Source organism: Danio rerio, chromosome 9, assembly GCF_049306965.1.
Source record: "Danio rerio strain Tuebingen ecotype United States chromosome 9, GRCz12tu, whole genome shotgun sequence".
In the NCBI taxonomy this organism is placed as follows: Eukaryota; Metazoa; Chordata; class Actinopteri; order Cypriniformes; family Danionidae; genus Danio; species Danio rerio.
In genome coordinates, this window is record NC_133184.1 from 30,715,001 (window position 1) to 30,732,483 (window position 17,483).

General features: G+C 39.6%; 1 protein-coding gene across 7 annotated transcripts in view; it reads left to right on the forward strand.

The window, feature by feature from the left end:
• Positions 1-17,272, forward strand: part of mrasa (muscle RAS oncogene homolog a) — a 20,030-nt gene extending 2,758 nt beyond the window's left edge. For 4 of the 7 annotated variants that reach the window (XM_073912778.1, XM_073912780.1, XM_003199224.7 and 1 more), the window contains 5 exons: positions 5,215-5,421; positions 7,381-7,534; positions 7,628-7,727; positions 15,939-16,018; positions 16,156-17,272. In XM_073912778.1, coding sequence (XP_073768879.1) covers positions 5,229-5,421; positions 7,381-7,534; positions 7,628-7,727; positions 15,939-16,018; positions 16,156-16,255 — 627 coding nt within the window. In that variant the 5' untranslated portion in view covers positions 5,215-5,228 and the 3' untranslated portion in view covers positions 16,256-17,272. Of the gene's footprint in view, positions 1-3,510; positions 3,586-5,214; positions 5,422-5,993; positions 7,535-7,627; positions 7,728-15,938; positions 16,019-16,155 lie in introns of those variants that run through there. The other 3 variants (XM_073912782.1, XM_005167761.6, XM_073912781.1) reach the window with 3 other exon arrangements.
• Positions 17,273-17,483: the final 211 nt, after the last annotated feature.

Below are 17,483 nucleotides of genomic sequence, written 5' to 3' on the forward strand. Positions count from 1 at the left end.
TTTCGTGTCCAATGCCTTTTATATGCAGTACAAAATAGCTGTCCTGATCGCAGGTGTTTCATGTGAAGTCAGTGTATGTTATATTAAACAAATTGACTTAAGATACCTCTCAGGTTACACTAATACTGTTATAACTAAAGATACCTGTCCCAATCCCACGGCTTTTGTGTCAAATACTTTATATATCATATACAGTAGCATCAGATACCTGTCCTGATCTCAGGTGTTTCATGTATGATCACTTTTATATTATATACAGTAACATCAGATACCTGTCCTGATCCCAGGGGTTTCATGTATGATCACTTTTATATACAGTAACATCAGATACCTGTCCTGGTCCCAGGGGTTTCATGTATGATCACTTTTATATACAGTAACATCAGATACCTGTCCTGATCCCAGGGGTTTCATGTATAATCACTTTTATATTATATACAGTAACATCAGATACCTGTCCTGATCTCAGGTGTTTCATGTATGATCACTTTTATATTATATACAGTAACATCAGATACCTGTCCTGATCTCAGGTGTTTCATATATGATCACTTTTATATTATATACAGTAACATCAGATACCTGTCCTGATCTCAGGTGTTTCATGTATGATCACTTTTATATTATATACAGTAACATCAGATACCTGTCCTGATCTCAGGTGTTTCATATATGATCACTTTTATATTATATACAGTAACATCAGATACCTGTCCTGATCTCAGGTGTTTCATGTATGATCACTTTTATATTATATAAGGTAACATCAGATACCTGTCCTGATCTCAGTTGTTTTGTGTATAATCACTTTAAATAAAAATAGAAAATAAATATGAGTTATGTAAATTAACTAAGATCGAGAAAGAAAAATTAACCACGATTTATTACAGAAAATGTGGTATTTATTTGTTAAAACATGACTGAATACCATATTTTAAACTACAAAAACACGGTTAATCTTACCAAAACCATTATTATTTCGTTTAAAATGGAAGTACAAAAGCCCAGAGACAGTAAAACGGAGTAAAACGAGGTCAGCTGTTTTTGCTAATGAAATCTTTAAAATATAACATTATAAAAACAAAAAAATAACCTGTATGATTGTTTTTTTTCCCTCGTTATCCATCGCGGTAGGTTCTTTATCCATAATCATCCTGTTTGAAATGACCGCGCTAAAAAAGAACCTGTACTGCGCATGATCGGTGACCTCTCAGTATTGTTTTTTTTTTTAAGGGGGCGTTTCCCAAACACCGACCGAGCCACGCCCATTTTACGTCGTGGTAATGAAACCCCTGGAATTTAGTGCATGCCCTGCGCAGATCGATCGAAATCTGTTTTAAAGCGGTGCATTCTGGTTAGAAATCTTGTCCGGATTGATGCTGCGCCGACGCCACGTGACTGTCACATGTGGCATCAAAGTACCGCGACAGCGCTCCGAGATCAGACGGCAAACTTAGACCGTGCAGCTTCAGAAGAGCGACTGCAGGAGCTTTGATGACGACACCGATATTACACGATTGGCCGAGTTCACCACATGACAACAAACACGTGTATTTCGGGTTTATAATTGGACAAATTCCGATTCAAAAGTTTCAAAACAAACAATTCACTTTTCACACCCTCTTTATCCTGTACACATCTTGCTTATTAAAAGACTACCAATATTTTACTGCAGTATCATCTTTTGTTAAATAATCTGGTTATAAAGGTTATTTGCACAGGTTTATTTTCAACTTTTTTATACAGACTATTTACTGCATTCATCTCCATGAACGATTTAAATGATATATTTTAGTGTATATTTTAGTGAATAACCTAAATATGAACTCAAATAAGTCTTACAGACTTGAAATAAGAAAATCATCATCATTGATCCTGCCACCCTAAAGCTCTCTTAACAAATTAAAGTAAAGAACTATTTTATTAAATAATTATAAAATGGCTTTATTATTATAATTTAAATATATATTTTATTTTCTGTCTAGCAGTTTAAAGGCTACCTGCTCTTTCTGGGAAACTTCTACATAGCTCACTTATTTTACCTTTTGTTCTTTTCAACACAATCTTTTTGGATTAAAATGCTTTTTTGAAAATTCATTCATCATCCAAAATAATGTCATTTATTAAGACCTAATCAAAACACCTTGTTTTGCTTTTTACATGGGAAATTTTTATATCTATAAATGTACATATATGTTAACCCTTTTTTAGCATATTCAAACAAGAAGTATTAGCCTAAAGATTGATGTTTAACTCCTAGAATTTATGCTTATTGCTTTGTATTTAATAGACTTGTTCGTTTTTATGTTTATATTAACCTCTCATTTCCTCTTATTTCTCTCATGCATTTGTTATATATTTTATTCATAATTCTCTCTTATTGTTTAAAAAGGAACTATAGTTTGAAGAGCCTGTATTCTGTTTTATTTGTAAATGTTTTGTTGTTATAAATAAAAATAACAAAAAAAATATGATGACGCCATGTGATCGGTCATCATGACTGCAGCAACTTTGAGTCCCGAAGTGTCCAGCTGTCCGTCTTGACGGCTCCGTTTTCAACTCCGCCCCGTCTGCGCTCGGCTAATCTCGTTGATCACCGGCTGCAGCTGAGCTTTATGTCGAACGCACCTATTGTTTTTCTATGACATCACTGAGAAAATCCAAAAAAAAATTCTGGAAAAATGTAGAAACAAATAGATCTTTTTCACATTTCCAGGTTTCACAGTAGCAGAGTTGGTCATTGTTAGGAAAACTTAGAGCGCAGGGAATGGAAGAATACAACAAATATTTTTTAATAATCTTATTTGTTTAAATAATGAAAGAAAAAATATGTTATAAAGACGTTCAGAAAAAGCAAAAAAAAAAAAAAAAAAAATAGTGTAAGACTGATGACTGCAGCCAGAGCAGAGAATAACGTCAAATTTACTGTCCTGTCCCATAGACTCTGTTTAAAATGTCTCAAGCGGTAATTAGTTTTTTGTAATTTGGAGCAAAGGTGATACATACTGAATTGCATATTAATTATCATTATTTTTTTATCTAAATACTAATAACTTTTAAGGATTTAAAATGCTGATGACCGTGAAACGTGTCATAACAGGCTTGTGAAAAGGGTTCATTTTCAGATATTTTTAAAAAGAACATGTCGACAAATTATCTCTTCAAGCCAGTTTACTGGAAAGTCTGTAAGTGTGAAAGAGACTTTTATCAAACACTTTGTGTCACTTTCCAATTAATAAAATAATGGTGAAACAATAATGACATTATGAATTTTGGGCTGAATGCCAGCTGCCTGTTACTAGAGTACATGACCTGTAAAGAGGTCAGTTTAAGGTCTCTATCATGGGTTTGTTTGGTTGAGGGGTGTCTCTTAGTTCCCTAATGAAAGTGAGATCAGTCAAATGTCCAGGCCTGTTGGAATTAGGAAGGAAGTTTACTCCTTCCTCACATTGTGGGCCGCAGGAAGGGGTGGCCGTCACCCACTGACAGACTTTTCCTCCTGAATAGCCCAGTGCCCTGATCACAGGCCGACCAAACACTTCCATCTTTCTCAAACTCTGCTCTGTGCTACAGTACTCTTTTTAGGTAAGAAAATGTTTTATTGTTTAACTTTTTTTTTGGTTGTACTTTAATTTAGAGTACTTAGAGTACTAACTTAGCACTGGTAATTTAAGATAATCACATGGCTTTGAGTTAAAGTTCATGGGTTTAGTTTTAGATATAATTAGTATAATAAGTAGTTATTATGTAAGTGTGGAACTGGACTGTAAAGTAGTAGCATTTTTAATAACATACAACCTTTAAGTACATTTTTATTTACGGTAACCCAATAAAAATAGACACTTGCTCGTGAATCTTGCTGTTGTTAATAGTTTTTGCACAGTGTCTATTTTTTATTTATTGGAAATCAATGTCCATATTTATAGCAAAATTATTACAATATGTATAGTTATGATTACAATATCATTTAAACCTAATAATGATTAACAATTACACATTTTAATCTTTACAGATATTTAAATATATACATAAAGAAAATAATAATACTGCTTGTATGGAATATTTCATGTTAATGTATAATAAAACTTCTAAGATTATTCAAGGACAAACCATTTTAAACTGTCTGTTCATTTCCTCAATAATATTGTAATGTATAATCTATTTTCACAGTGTAATATCTTTTACACAGGGCACTTTAAAATACATTTCACCCTCCAGAAAGTCACAAGCCAGTTTCTATTCCCTTTTTCATAAATATGAAGTGCGTTTTGAGTGGAAGAAATCAACATTGTGAGATAGCTAAAGGGGAAGGGGAAGAATTCATGTGCAGAGATATAAATTCATTAGTTAATTATGAGTTTTCTTTATTTTCTCTATACTACTAAGTATACTTGTGCTCATTTTCACAGTCTCTAAAAAGCATCATAAAGCTTTAATGAAGTGTAATTCTGTTTTTGCTGCAATCCAAAATAAAAAATTACTTTGGGTTTGGAAAATTCAAGGCTTGTGTTGTGCAGAAAACACCAGCAATTATAAACAACCACAGTGGTTGCGTCTAGACCAAAGGCTTTGTAATGCATCTCTTTATTCTAAATGAGCTCTGTGCAGAATTGTTCCCAAACCGCAGAAAACCTCATCTGACCCTTCTTATCACCACTTTCAGCTTTATTTCACGTAAAACAGAAGAAATGTGCAGCACTGTCACCTATTTGATGCTTATAGAATTAAATCAGTGGTTCCCAAAGTGGGGGTTGTGGGACAATGAGGGAGAGGTGTCATTGGTGATTTTCCAAATTAGTGCATAATTAATAAAATAATGCCTCATTAAATGTCATTTTATAAAAACGTATAATAATAAGAAGAAATAAAGTATGAAATATTTAAATTCAGGTTGTTATTTCTTGAGTTTTATTAAAATGACAGGTTCTAAGTTATTTTTGTTAAAACCAAAAGTTTCTTTCTGTTATGTTTTTGTAATAAATAGAAAGTGAATGACATTAGCCTTCTCCCATTTATGATGATCTGAAAAATGGTCCGATCTGTGACTAAAAAACTGCAGTGTGATTCGAACTGTGAAATTTGTGATTCGTTACATCCCTACTTGTGGTAGTATGTGGATAACTAGTAGTTTATTTTATTTTTTTTACTATAATTACCTTTGCTGTTCATATGCTTACTATAAAGGTAACCGTGTCGTGTTTAATTTGTTCTCAGGTGTAGCTGTTATTATGGCTAACAGTGCGGTTCCTGGTGACAATCTGCCCACATATAAGCTGGTGGTAGTGGGAGACGGAGGTGTGGGAAAGAGTGCTCTTACCATCCAGTTTTTCCAAAAGATCTTTGTACCTGATTATGATCCTACTATAGAAGACTCCTACTTGAAACACACAGAGATCGATGGCCAGTGGGCTATTTTGGATGGTATGTTCCAATACCTCATTATCGGTGTTTTATAGTATCGTAAAGTAATATTAATGATCTAAGTTCTCTCATGTGATTGTGTATTTGCAGTTGATCAAAGCCTAATTACAACATAAAGTCATAGTAAATGGAAATCCATCTAAAACTAAAAAAAGTAAAAAAAAAGCCCCCCATAAGTGACAACCTCTTCCTCGTTACCATAAACAGCCCTGAGTGAGAAGCAGCCAGCAGTTTTTACTGTACCGTTTCACTGTTATATTTACAATGTCAGGTCCATTTACACGTTCTTTTAACTGTGACTCATATCTGATTCATGTATTTACACTTGCTATACAATTTACAACGTCGCGCATGTGTAAAGGTAGGTTCTAGCATCTGCGTCACACTAGCCATGATGGAAAAAAATTACTGCTTTTAGCTCTGCGAAATATGCGAAGTTTGCCCAACTTTAAAATGATTTTGAGGCGGAGGAGGAGGGAAAGGGCTGCCATTGCAGCCGCAATATCTTCAAAAACAGATTAGTTTCTGTAGGACCCTCTAATTGTATCTTGAACTGACTCATCTCTCCACAGAGCAAGAAGGCAGGTAACTTCTGCTGTCGACCACTGACCACTTTCCTCCTCCATGTTTTCTCTGTTGTTTACCCCGTTGGCGTCTCCACAAACACTCTTCCTTCTACGTCATCAAACCATAGAGAAGTACCACATTTTCGCAAGTTTAATACCGTACTAAACGGAATGCCTCAATAAATCTGATCTGCCAATTTACATGATAGTCGCATTGTCACATATCCGATTTATATCTGATTTATTTTCACATATGAAGGAGGCCTGAAACCAATCTCTGAATCTCTGAATGTATGCGTTTTTTTTTTTTTTTTTTCCATGTTTATACATCATAGAACAGATTCGATCTGGGTCACATTTAACTAGCAGTGTAAATGGGACCTAAGAGGATTATTAATGTGAAGTTTTAAGATGTACAGATGAACACTGTAGACTCCACCCTCTTTTGAAAGAGGACAATCTTATTTGAACTTAAAGTGACAGTCGCCAAAATGGCACAATATCGATCAAAGCCAAAAGGGGCAGTTTCAAAGAGTTATTTGTGTGGTATTTTGAGCTGAAACTTAGTATAATTACTTGGGACATCAGAGACTTATTTTACATCTTAAGCAGCCCAGCAGCCTTATAGGTCCCCTTTAAATAAACTGGTTGAAGTTGGTAAGCTATGATCCAAAAAAGCTATCTCAACTGATAAAATGCTTTTCAAAATTGTCCTCAGACAAGAATGGGCGCTGTTCAGTAGTTTTAGAATAACTTCTTGATCCACTTCAAATGTTGACCACTGTATTTAGAACAGGAGAATGAGTGCATGAAATAAAATAAATTTTAAACAATACAAGAATAAAATAAAACATACATTATTGTGACATATACTGCAAGTATTTTTTTTTAAACAGCAAGCCTAAAACTTTTTAAAAACCTAAAATGTGGTAAATAAAGTGCCATATGAAATATGTTTTACTTTTTTCTTAAATGTAATCTAGGAAATGTTCTTTAATTTTCTGGACTTTATGTTAATTGTTAAACTTGTAAGGATTAAAAATGTATTTATCAAAATTTTGACCATTTACTTAATTTAGCCACAATTTATTAGATAGAAAAATATTCTTTTAGGAACACTAGTATGAGGTCTTTTGTTTCTGATTCTGTTTTAATCCTGTTTAAAATAAAACAGGGAGAATCAATCATTAGATTTATTATTATTGAGAAGCACATTTTACTATAAAATAGCTCATCTGTGACAATTACCCTGCCATTTATTCATACACACAAGTAGATTCATAACATTTGTTTCATTTTAATTCAACAAATTTTTGTACAATTCTTTGATATTCCATGTTACTCCATTTTTACAGTATAGTATGACATGAAGGTTACCTTGTCTCTTGTGCAGTTTTGGACACAGCAGGTCAGGAGGAGTTCAGTGCCATGCGAGAGCAGTACATGAGGACTGGTGACGGTTTTCTTATTGTGTTCTCTGTGACAGACAAGGCCAGCTTTGAACACGTTGACCGCTTTCACCAGCTCATCCTGCGTGTGAAAGACCGGTCAGAAATCATTTGTACACAACTCTGATTATTTCTTCAGAACGGCTGCATCCCTGATTAAAAAATGTTCTGTTTCTTTCATATCGTCAACAGAGAGTCTTTCCCTATGGTTTTGGTGGCTAACAAAGTGGACCTGGTTCATCTGAGGAAAGTGACAAATGAACAAGGCTGTGAAATGGCAGCCAAGCACAATGTGAGTCTGCCAGACTTCAGTGCACTGCTTTATGCAGACTGATTTCATTGTCAGCGAGGTCATGATTTATAGTGCTTGTGCTTGTGTTGACTGAAAGGGTTAGTTCACACAAAAATTAAAATTCTGTTATTAATTTCCTCATCCTTATGTCATTCCGAACCCCTGAGGCCTTCGTAAGATATTTTAGATGAAATCTGAGAGTTCTCTCATCCTCCATAGACAGCAAGTTGTGGCCTAATGGCTTAGGGGGTTTAGGGAGTTTAAGGCCTAACTGTTAGAGAGTTGTAATCAAAGGTTGTTGGTTTGATTCACGGTCCCGGCAGAAATTAAAGATAGGGGAGTGAATGAACTTTCATTAATGCTTTACATCTTTCATACCTAGAGCAAGGCATCTAACCCCTAATTGCTCCAAGGGCACTGAATGCAATAGCTGCCCACTGCTTCAGGTGTACGCTCACTGTTTCAGTTCTCACCCATGTTGTGTGCATTTGGATAGGTCAAAAGCAGAGGATCAATTTTAAGTATGGGTAACCATACTTTGCAATGCTCACTTTACTTCAATGGTCCAGACTTGTTTAAAGTTCAGAAAGATACCAGAAAACATCTTCAAGTCAGTACATGTGCCATCAGGGGCTTAATCTGAATATTTTGAAACATTGATAATACTTTTGTGCGCACATAAAACAACTTTTTATTCTCTGTAGTGTCTGCATAGGGCACACTTTTACAAACACTTGATTTAAAGCCCCAGATGCCCACACATGGCTTGCTTTGAAACAAAGGACAGGCACATCCGAGGCATACATTTATTAACTCTACTGAATGTGAGCCCTATACTGACTCTGAGGAGAAGAAACTGTTGAATGATTTCAATATTTTGTTTTAAGCGCACAGAAAAGTCATATTTCCTGTGCTTTGACAAATGAACATCTCAGGGGTTTGGAACTACATAAGGGTCAGTAATTAATTAAAGTAATTGATAATGATATCTTTTGTGTTAACTAACCCTTTAAAGGTTAATTGCCCTCAACAGGCATCTATACCCATGCATAAATAAATATGTTATAATAATACATTTTAATAATACATTTTATTTGTAATGCGCTTTTCTTAAACTTAAAGAGCTACAAGGCAAAATACTAGCTACACAAGGCAAGCAAAACAGCTTAACAATAAAAGATGCAATAAAACAATAAAAATATGAACCATAAGATAGAACAAAAAGTTAACGAAATGACCATCCTAAATTAAAAGCAATGCTTTAAAGGTAAGTCTTAAGAAGTTAAGAACCGTCCAGAGAGGCAGCATTCCTAATGCTGATGGGGAGTGCATTCCAATGCTTAGGCGCACTGTATGAGAAAGCCCTCCCACCCATGGTCTTGAGTTTACACCGTGGCTGATACAAGGTAATTCTCGATGCAGAACGAAGACTGCGGGCTTGGGTGGCAAGGGTCACCAGGTCACAGATGTAACTGGGTGCTAACCCATGCACTGCTTTGAAAGTTAAAATCAAGGTCTTAAAATCAATCCGTTATTATCCATTATTAATAATTATTGTTATTATCTTTCAAAACTGTGGAGTTGTTACGATTTATTTTTTTAGTGTGTGTTTGAGTTGTCTGTACTCAGCAATACCGTGTTTATTTGATCAATATACGGTATAAAGTAAAACATGATATTTTAAAATACATTCCTCTTAAAATCTGATTTTTATTTTAATAAAAAAAAACTAAAAAAAAAAATTTCAAACATTGATAAATCTAAATTTCAAATTGTTGCAATCTTCTGATTTGATTCTCAAGTAACATTTTGTCTTAACTTATTTGTTTTAACCCAGAGTTTTCTAAATGGCTTCACATATATAGTTATGTTGAAACATGGACCTCCTTTAGAAAAATACTAAAAAAGGAAAACAACTGTATATACTAACTCTAGCAAATGTAGTTGTTGGTAGATTAGTTGAAAACAGTGATAGTTTTAGTTGAATAATATTTAATAGCTTTGTGTGAACTCAAACTATGTGATACATTTTACTTTGTCAAGGCACAGAACGGACACAAGTGCAGGTCTCTTTCAGAATTTATTAGTGCCAAAAAAATGACCCAATTGGGCTTAAGCACAGGGAGAAAAAAAAAATCTAATCAAAAATTAAAAAAAAAAAAAAAAAAAAAAAGTTCAACAAAAACTGCTCCGAAGAGGATAGAATATTTACTGGGATCATTTACTGGGGAATATTTAAAGGGACTCAGGTAAATAAAATGAACAAAATGAAACTAAAAACAAAAACTTCAAGGTTGCACAGAAGAAAGAGCTCAAAAAAAAAAAAAAAACTGTCAACAGAAACCGCTCCGTAGAAGGGAAAAAAAATGTCTCTCAGGGTGTAATTTCAAGTTCACTCGGCAGGGGGCGATACAGTGGTATACTGGATCCGGCGGGCGGCGGAGCCGAGAGGGAGAAGAAGAGTGGAACAGGTGACTGGAGGGAATATTGATGCCGGGGATCGGAGACAATCGGCCAACCACGGCGAATAAACAAAACAGAAACAGGTCCTGCAGATGACAGAGAGGGGTCAAAAACGAAGAAATAAAAAGGAATAACCAACCAGAAGACGGGCTCAAGACAACAGGAACTGACTGGACAGGACTAGTGAACCAGTGCACGCTGACCACAACCAAACGACAACGATCTGACAAATGACAACACGAGGAGAGCGATATAAATAGAGGGAAAATTACGGGAAGACAGGTGAGTGAAATTGGTTTAATTGAATAATAGGGATGAGTGGGAAGATGGGTGGAGACGTGTCAAAGCAAGTATGTAATGAGAGAGCGATCAAAACACCACACGTGCTGAAATACATGTAAACAAGTGCAAAACACAAACAAACCCAGGTGATCAGACAGAGGACCTGACAGTAACCCCCCCCCCGCCCTCCATGGTCGCCACCGGGCGTACTCTGGAGGGGCTCACCTCGTCTCCGACGGAAGTCTGCAATCAGCGTCCGGTCCAGAATATCCCGGGCTGGGACCCATTTCCTCTCCTCTGGTCCATAGCCCTCCCAGTCCACCAGGTATTGAAAGCCCCTACCCCTTCGTCTGACCTCCAGTAACCTCCTGACAGTGTAAACTGGAGAACCATCCACTAGATGGGGAGGGGTAGGAATAGAGGGAACAAGGGGGGAGGAAAACACAGGTTTAACCCTAGAGACATGAAAAACTGGGTGTACCAGACCAAGCGTATGAGGTAGCTTGAGCTGAACAGCCACAGGACTCAGTACTTTAGTGATCCGGTATGGCCCAATGAACCTAGGTGCCAGCTTGCGTGAGGCTACCCTGAGAGGCAGGTCCTTGGTGGAAAGCCATACCCGTTGACCACAAACATAGTGGGGAGCTGGAGTCCGATGACGATCAGCCGCTGCTTTTGTCCGTCTCCTAGCCTGGGCCAAGGCTTCCTTAGCTTTCCTCCAGGTGCGACGACACCGTTGAACAAAAGCAAATGCAGATGGGACCGCAGCTTCGGGTTCCTGTGAGGGGAACAGAGGAGGTTGATAGCCAAGACAGCATTGAAATGGCGACATACCCGTAGCAGAAACTGGTAGAGTATTATGGGCATACTTGACCCAGGATAGTTGTTGGCACCAGGAGCTGGGATTATTGGATGTCAGACAGCGGAGAGTACGTTCCAAATCCTGGTTTGCCCGCTCAGACTGCCCGTTGGTCTGGGGATGGAATCCTGAAGACAGACTCGTAGAGGCCCAGATCTGTCGGCAAAATTCCTTCCAAATCCTGGAGACGAATTGGGGGCCCCTATCGGAGACCACATCTACCGGAAGACCATGAATCCCGAACACGTGATCAACCACCACCTGAGCAGTCTCCTTGGCAGAGGGGAGTTTTGGGAGAGGAATGAAATGTGCCGCTTTTGAGAAGCGGTTCACCACCGTGAGAATGACAATGTTGCCCTTCGATTCAGGTAGGCCAGTGACACAGTCAAGGGCTAAGTGTGACCAGGGACGGGAAGGGATGGGTAAGGGGCAGAGCAGACCAACAGGAGGGGAATTGGCACTCTTGTTTTGGGCACAAATAGGGCAGGCAAACACAAACCGCCTGACATCCTTGGCCATGGAGGGCCACCAAAATCTGACGGATAGTAGCCAGAGATCTCCTGACTCCTGGGTGACAGGCCAGCCTGGATGAGTGACCCCACTGGATAACTTTGGAGCGCAGTGACTGGGGAACAAATAGTTTGCCCGCTGGACTCCCTCTAGGTATCTGACACTCTTGTACAGCACCCAGAACCTCTCTCTCGATGTCCCAAGAGAGGGAAGCCACCACCACGCCCCTGGGCAGGATGGTGTCAGTTGAAACCTCCCTCTCCGGGGCACCGAATATGCAAGAGAGAGAATCGGGCTTGTTGTTCTTTGACCCTGGCCTGTACGAGAGTGTAAAGTTGAATCGACTAAAATAAAGGGACCAGCGGGCCTGTCTAGAACTCAGCCTTTTGGCCGTGCTAATATATTCTAAATTCTTGTGGTCTGTCCAGACCACAAATGGTTGCACTGCACCCTCTAACCAGTGACGCCACTCACCCAGGGCCAGTCTGACTGCCAACAACTCCCGATTACCAATGTCATAATTCCGTTCTGTGGGGCTCAGGCGGTGGGAGAAGAAGGCGCAGGGATGCACCTTCTCATCCCGTTGAGACCGTTGTGACAGAACTGCACCTACTCCGACATCAGAAGCATCCACCTCAACAATAAACTGTCGTTTCGGATCTGGAATAGACAAGACAGGAGCAGAGATAAAACGGGACTTTAAATTATCAAAGGCCTCCTGTGCCTTGCTACCCCAAATGAACGGTACCTTAGGAGAGGTGAGCACTGTTAAGGGTGCAGCAATCTGGCTGAAGTTCCGGATGAAATCGCCGATAAAAGTTGGCAAATCCCAGGAACCGCTGCAGTGCCTTACGAGAGTCTGGAGTTGGCCACTCGGCAACAGCTCTTACCTAAGAGGGGTCAGCTTTGATCTCACCCGTCGAAATCACAAACCACAAGAATGAAACTGACTTAGCATGGAAGACGCACTTCTCCGCCTTAAACAATTGATTCTCCAGTAATCGTTGCAGCACCTGACGAACATGCTGAGTGTGTACCTGCATGGAGGGAGAAAATATCAGGATATCATCAAGGTACACAAAGACAAATTGATTTACCATGTCTCTCAGCACGTCATTAACCAGGGCCTGGAAGACAGCCGGGGCATTTGTCAGACCAAACGGAAGGACCGGATATTCAAAGTGTCCCATAGAGGTGTTAAAGGCGGTCTTCCACTCATCCCCCTCTCGAATACGGATAAGGTGGTAGGCATTCCGGAGGTCAAGCTTAGTGAAGACCTGGGCTCCCTGCAAGAGTTCAAAGGCTGAAGTCATGAGAGGCAAGGGATACCTATTCTTTATAGTGATGTCATTCAGCCCTCGATAATCAATACATGGACGAAGGGAGCCGTCCTTCTTAACGAAGAAGAACCCAGCGCCTGCAGGAGACGAGGAAGGGCGGATGAGGCCAGCTTTAAGGGATTCATCTATATATTGGTCCATGGCCTCTCTTTCAGAACTAGAAAGGGAATACAAGTGACCCTTAGGCGGAGAAGTGCCTGGGAGGAGTTCTATGGCACAGTCATAGGGTCGGTGAGGAGGCAAGGATGTGGCCCGGGACTTGCTGAACACCAGACTTAGATCGAGGTACTCCGCCGGAACCCCTGTCAGATCCGCTGCATTCATCTGCAAAACAGGACACACAGAAACAGGAAACGGGGCAGGACCAAGACAAGACTGACTCCAGGACAAAACTGAATTTCCAGACCAATCCACATGAGGACCATGCTGCACCAACCAGGGATGTCCCAAAATTATGGGAGCACTGGGAGAGTCAAGAAGGTACAGTGTGGTAACCTCACATTGATTTCCAGATATAACAAGACTTACGGAGGGAGTAGCATGGGAGATAGTAGCAATCAGGGTACCATCAAGGGAACGGGCAGGGATGGGATCAGGGAGAGGAATGGCTGGAATACCCCACTGGCTGGCCACAGAGCTGTCCATGAAGTTTCCTTCTGCTCCCGAGTCGAGGAGAGCAGAACAGGCATTGGTAGAACCTCTATACTGAATCAGTGCGGGTAGCAGAGTACGGGAAGAGGGGGAATGAAGGGGAATAGCGCCCACCAGGATCCCCCGTTTCACTGGTGGGCTTTGGCTTTTGCTGGGCAGACTGCGGCAAAGTTTCCTGGTTTGCCACTATAAAGGCACAAACCCCGGGCCAGACGTAGTTGTTTCTCTTGGGGTGTTAATCGCAAACGACCCACTTGCATGGGTTCAGGGTCAGGTGCAGCAGGAAATGTGGAAGATGAAAGGGTGCCCTCCACCCTGCCAGAGGACCGGATCAGCTTGCGTTGGTGTCGGCGATTGAGGCGAGCCTCGATGCGTAGAGCCAGATTAATAAGATCGTCAAAGTTGTGTGGCAGTTCGTAAGTGGCGAGCTCATCCTGGATGTCCTCCTCAAGGCCTGCACGAAAAATGGATCGACATGCCCCTCATTCCAGTCACAGGATGCTGCTAGGGTTTTGAACAAGATGGCATACTCCGTGACCGATCGCCCACTCTGATGGAGGCGAGCGAGCTGATCCGCAGCCTCCTGTCCTCTGGCAGACCGGTCAAATAGTCTCATCATCTCCAGTCGGAGATCATCAAAAGAGGCGCAACAGGGGTCTCTTGTTTCCCAAACGGATATTCCCCATTCACGGGCCTTACCAGTAAGGAGGGTCAACACAAAGGCCACCTTAGTCTCTTCAGCATCATACATGCGTGGTTGAAGGGCAAATACCACCGAACATTGTGCCAAGAAGGCCCGACATGAGTTAGGGTCCCCATCATATGGTGGTGGATTATTACAACGTGGTTCAGGCTCATGGCGAAAACCTTGCCGTGTGGTTTCATACTGGAGTTCCTGCAAGCGATTGGTAAGTTCAGCCACCTGATTGGAAAGCACTTCCACCTCTCTGCTGGTGTTGCTGAGTCGGGTCTCATGTTGGCCCAAAAGCACCCCCTGCTGGGCAACCGCTGCTCTGACAGGATCTGGACCTGCTGTGTCCATAGTGGTCAGATCGTTCTGTCAAGGAACAGAACGGACACAAGTGCAGGTCTCTTTCAGAATTTATTAGTGTCAAAAAAATGACCCAATTGGGCTTAAGCACAGGGAGAAAAAAAAAATCTAATCAAAAATCAAAAAAAAAAAAAAGAAAGTTCAACAAAAACTGCTCCGAAGAGGATAGAATATTTACTGGGATCTTTAAAGGGTAAATAAAATTAACAAAATGAAACGAAAACAAACTTCAAGGTTGCTCAGAAGAAAGAGCTCAAAAAAAACTGTCAACAGAAACCGCTCCATAGAAGGGAAAAAAAATCAAATTTGTAATTTCAAGTTCACTCGGCAGGGTACAGTGGTATACTGGATCCGGCGGGCGGCGGAGCCGAGAGGGAGAAGAAGAGTGGAACAGGTGACGGGAGAGAATATTGATGCCGGGGATCGGAGACAATCGGCCAACCACGGCGAATAAACAAAACAGAAACAGGTCCTGCAGATGACAGAAAGGGGTCAAAAACGAAGAAATAAATAAAAGGAATAACCAACCAGAAGACGGGCTCGAGACAACAGGAACTGACTGGACAGGACTAGTGAACCAGTGCACGCTGACCACAACCAAACGACAACGATCTGACAAATGACAACACGAGGAGAGCGATATAAATAGAGGGAAAATTACGGGAAGACAGGTGAGTGAAATTGGTTTAATTGAATAATAGGGATGAGTAGGAAGATGGGTGGAGACGTGTCAAAGCAAGTATGTAATGAGAGAGCGATCAAAACACCACACGTGCTGAAATACATGTAAACAAGTGCAAAACACAAACAAACCCAGGTGATCAGACAGAGGACCTGACACTTTTCACACTTCTGTTACAAATATAAAGATCATTATAAATACATTTACTGTCACCTTGACTTCCAACCTTTATATATATATACACTTACAATATTTAAAAATAAAATAGCTAAAATGTATATTAACATTTCAAAGTGTTTAGGAAACTCTTGCTCTTTTTAAACACTGTAAGAAATTGTTTAAGTGCAATCATTTCAATTTTCTAAATATTTAGATTACGTACATTGAAACAAGTGCCAAGGATCCCCCGATGAATGTGGAAAGAGCCTTTCATGAACTAGTCCGAGTTATCAGGTGAATAAAACATTTTTCACTCTCAATGACTTATACATTATTCAACCCACATAACATAACCCTGCAGTTTAATGTTCAGTTTAGATCAGCTATTTATATACTTACATTTCTCTTTCATTCGCTCTTTGCCATTTCAGACAGCAAGTTCCAGAGCACAGTCTGAAAAAGAAGAAAAAGATGAAGTGGCGAGGAGACAGAGCCATGAATTCACACAAGCTGCACTGTGTGATTTTGTGACTAGCTCTCCTGTCCAAATCGGCATCGTTTGGTGGACTAGAGATCTGCACTAATCACTTATGAAGTGAAATATAGTAAGACAGTCTCTTTGAGTCTCAGGGAAGCATCTAATGCAAGTCAAAGGATCAGTAGCAATCGATACAACACTCTTATTGAAGCACTGCCTAAAACAACAGAAAGCCAATCAGAACATGCTTGATGTTTAATATACAATTAATGGACCAATGATATTGCACTGTGGATGGAGCTACCCATATGGACATATCCAAAACAATACAGCCTAGCAGGCACAGGACGTACACATGACATCAGATTGATGATGTACATCAAAGTCGTGGGGATGTTGCATTTTGTTTGGAAATTAAATTCGGGTTGATGTCAAAAACCAATGTCAAGCCAACAACAATGTCCAGCGTCCAACCTAAAATCAACCAAATATCAACTTCTAATGATGTTACAGCTTGACCTTACCACCATCACATCCTTCAGACGTTGGGTTTTATTTGCCATACCTAAGGAATAAATGTCAGTATTTGACGTCAATATGATGTTGGACGTTGGACATTTTCAACACACCCTAAAATCAACCAAATATCAACATCACTTGATGATGTTATTGGACACCAAAATAACTTTGTCCATAGACGCTGGCTAGACATTGTATTTTGGTCACCTGACATCACAACCAAAACGTAATATGAATGAACGCCTTATGACCTTGTGTGACTGCTGGGAGTGTACCACAGTGATTTCTGCACTTACATCAATGTTCATATAATTATATGTAGAATCATTTTGCAGAGCTGTCTGAAAATGTTATTTTTAGAAGCAACTAGCTACAACAACAAATATATATTGGTAATGTTGTTTAGCTTTCAAGGAGGAGTCAAATTTGCCTTACAAATGCATATTTAGTGGCATGTTTGAGGGAATATGGAGCTTTGTTAAAAAGTGTCATTGAGTGTTGAGAAATCTCCTCAATCTCGCCTTTACTGTTAAGAATAAAAAGTACTGATATGAATGAAGGGTCGATTGCACTAGCAGACAAATGCAAGTCTTTTTGCACTTTCAATATTTACTCATGGGCCTTTGCGGTTTAATATTGCCTTATATTTCTAAATATATTTTTTTACTTTTGTTGTACTGTTATAAGTGCTCTAAGCCCTTGTCATTGTTATTATTATATCAGACAGAAATGTCTCTATTACCTGACAGATATCACTAAAAC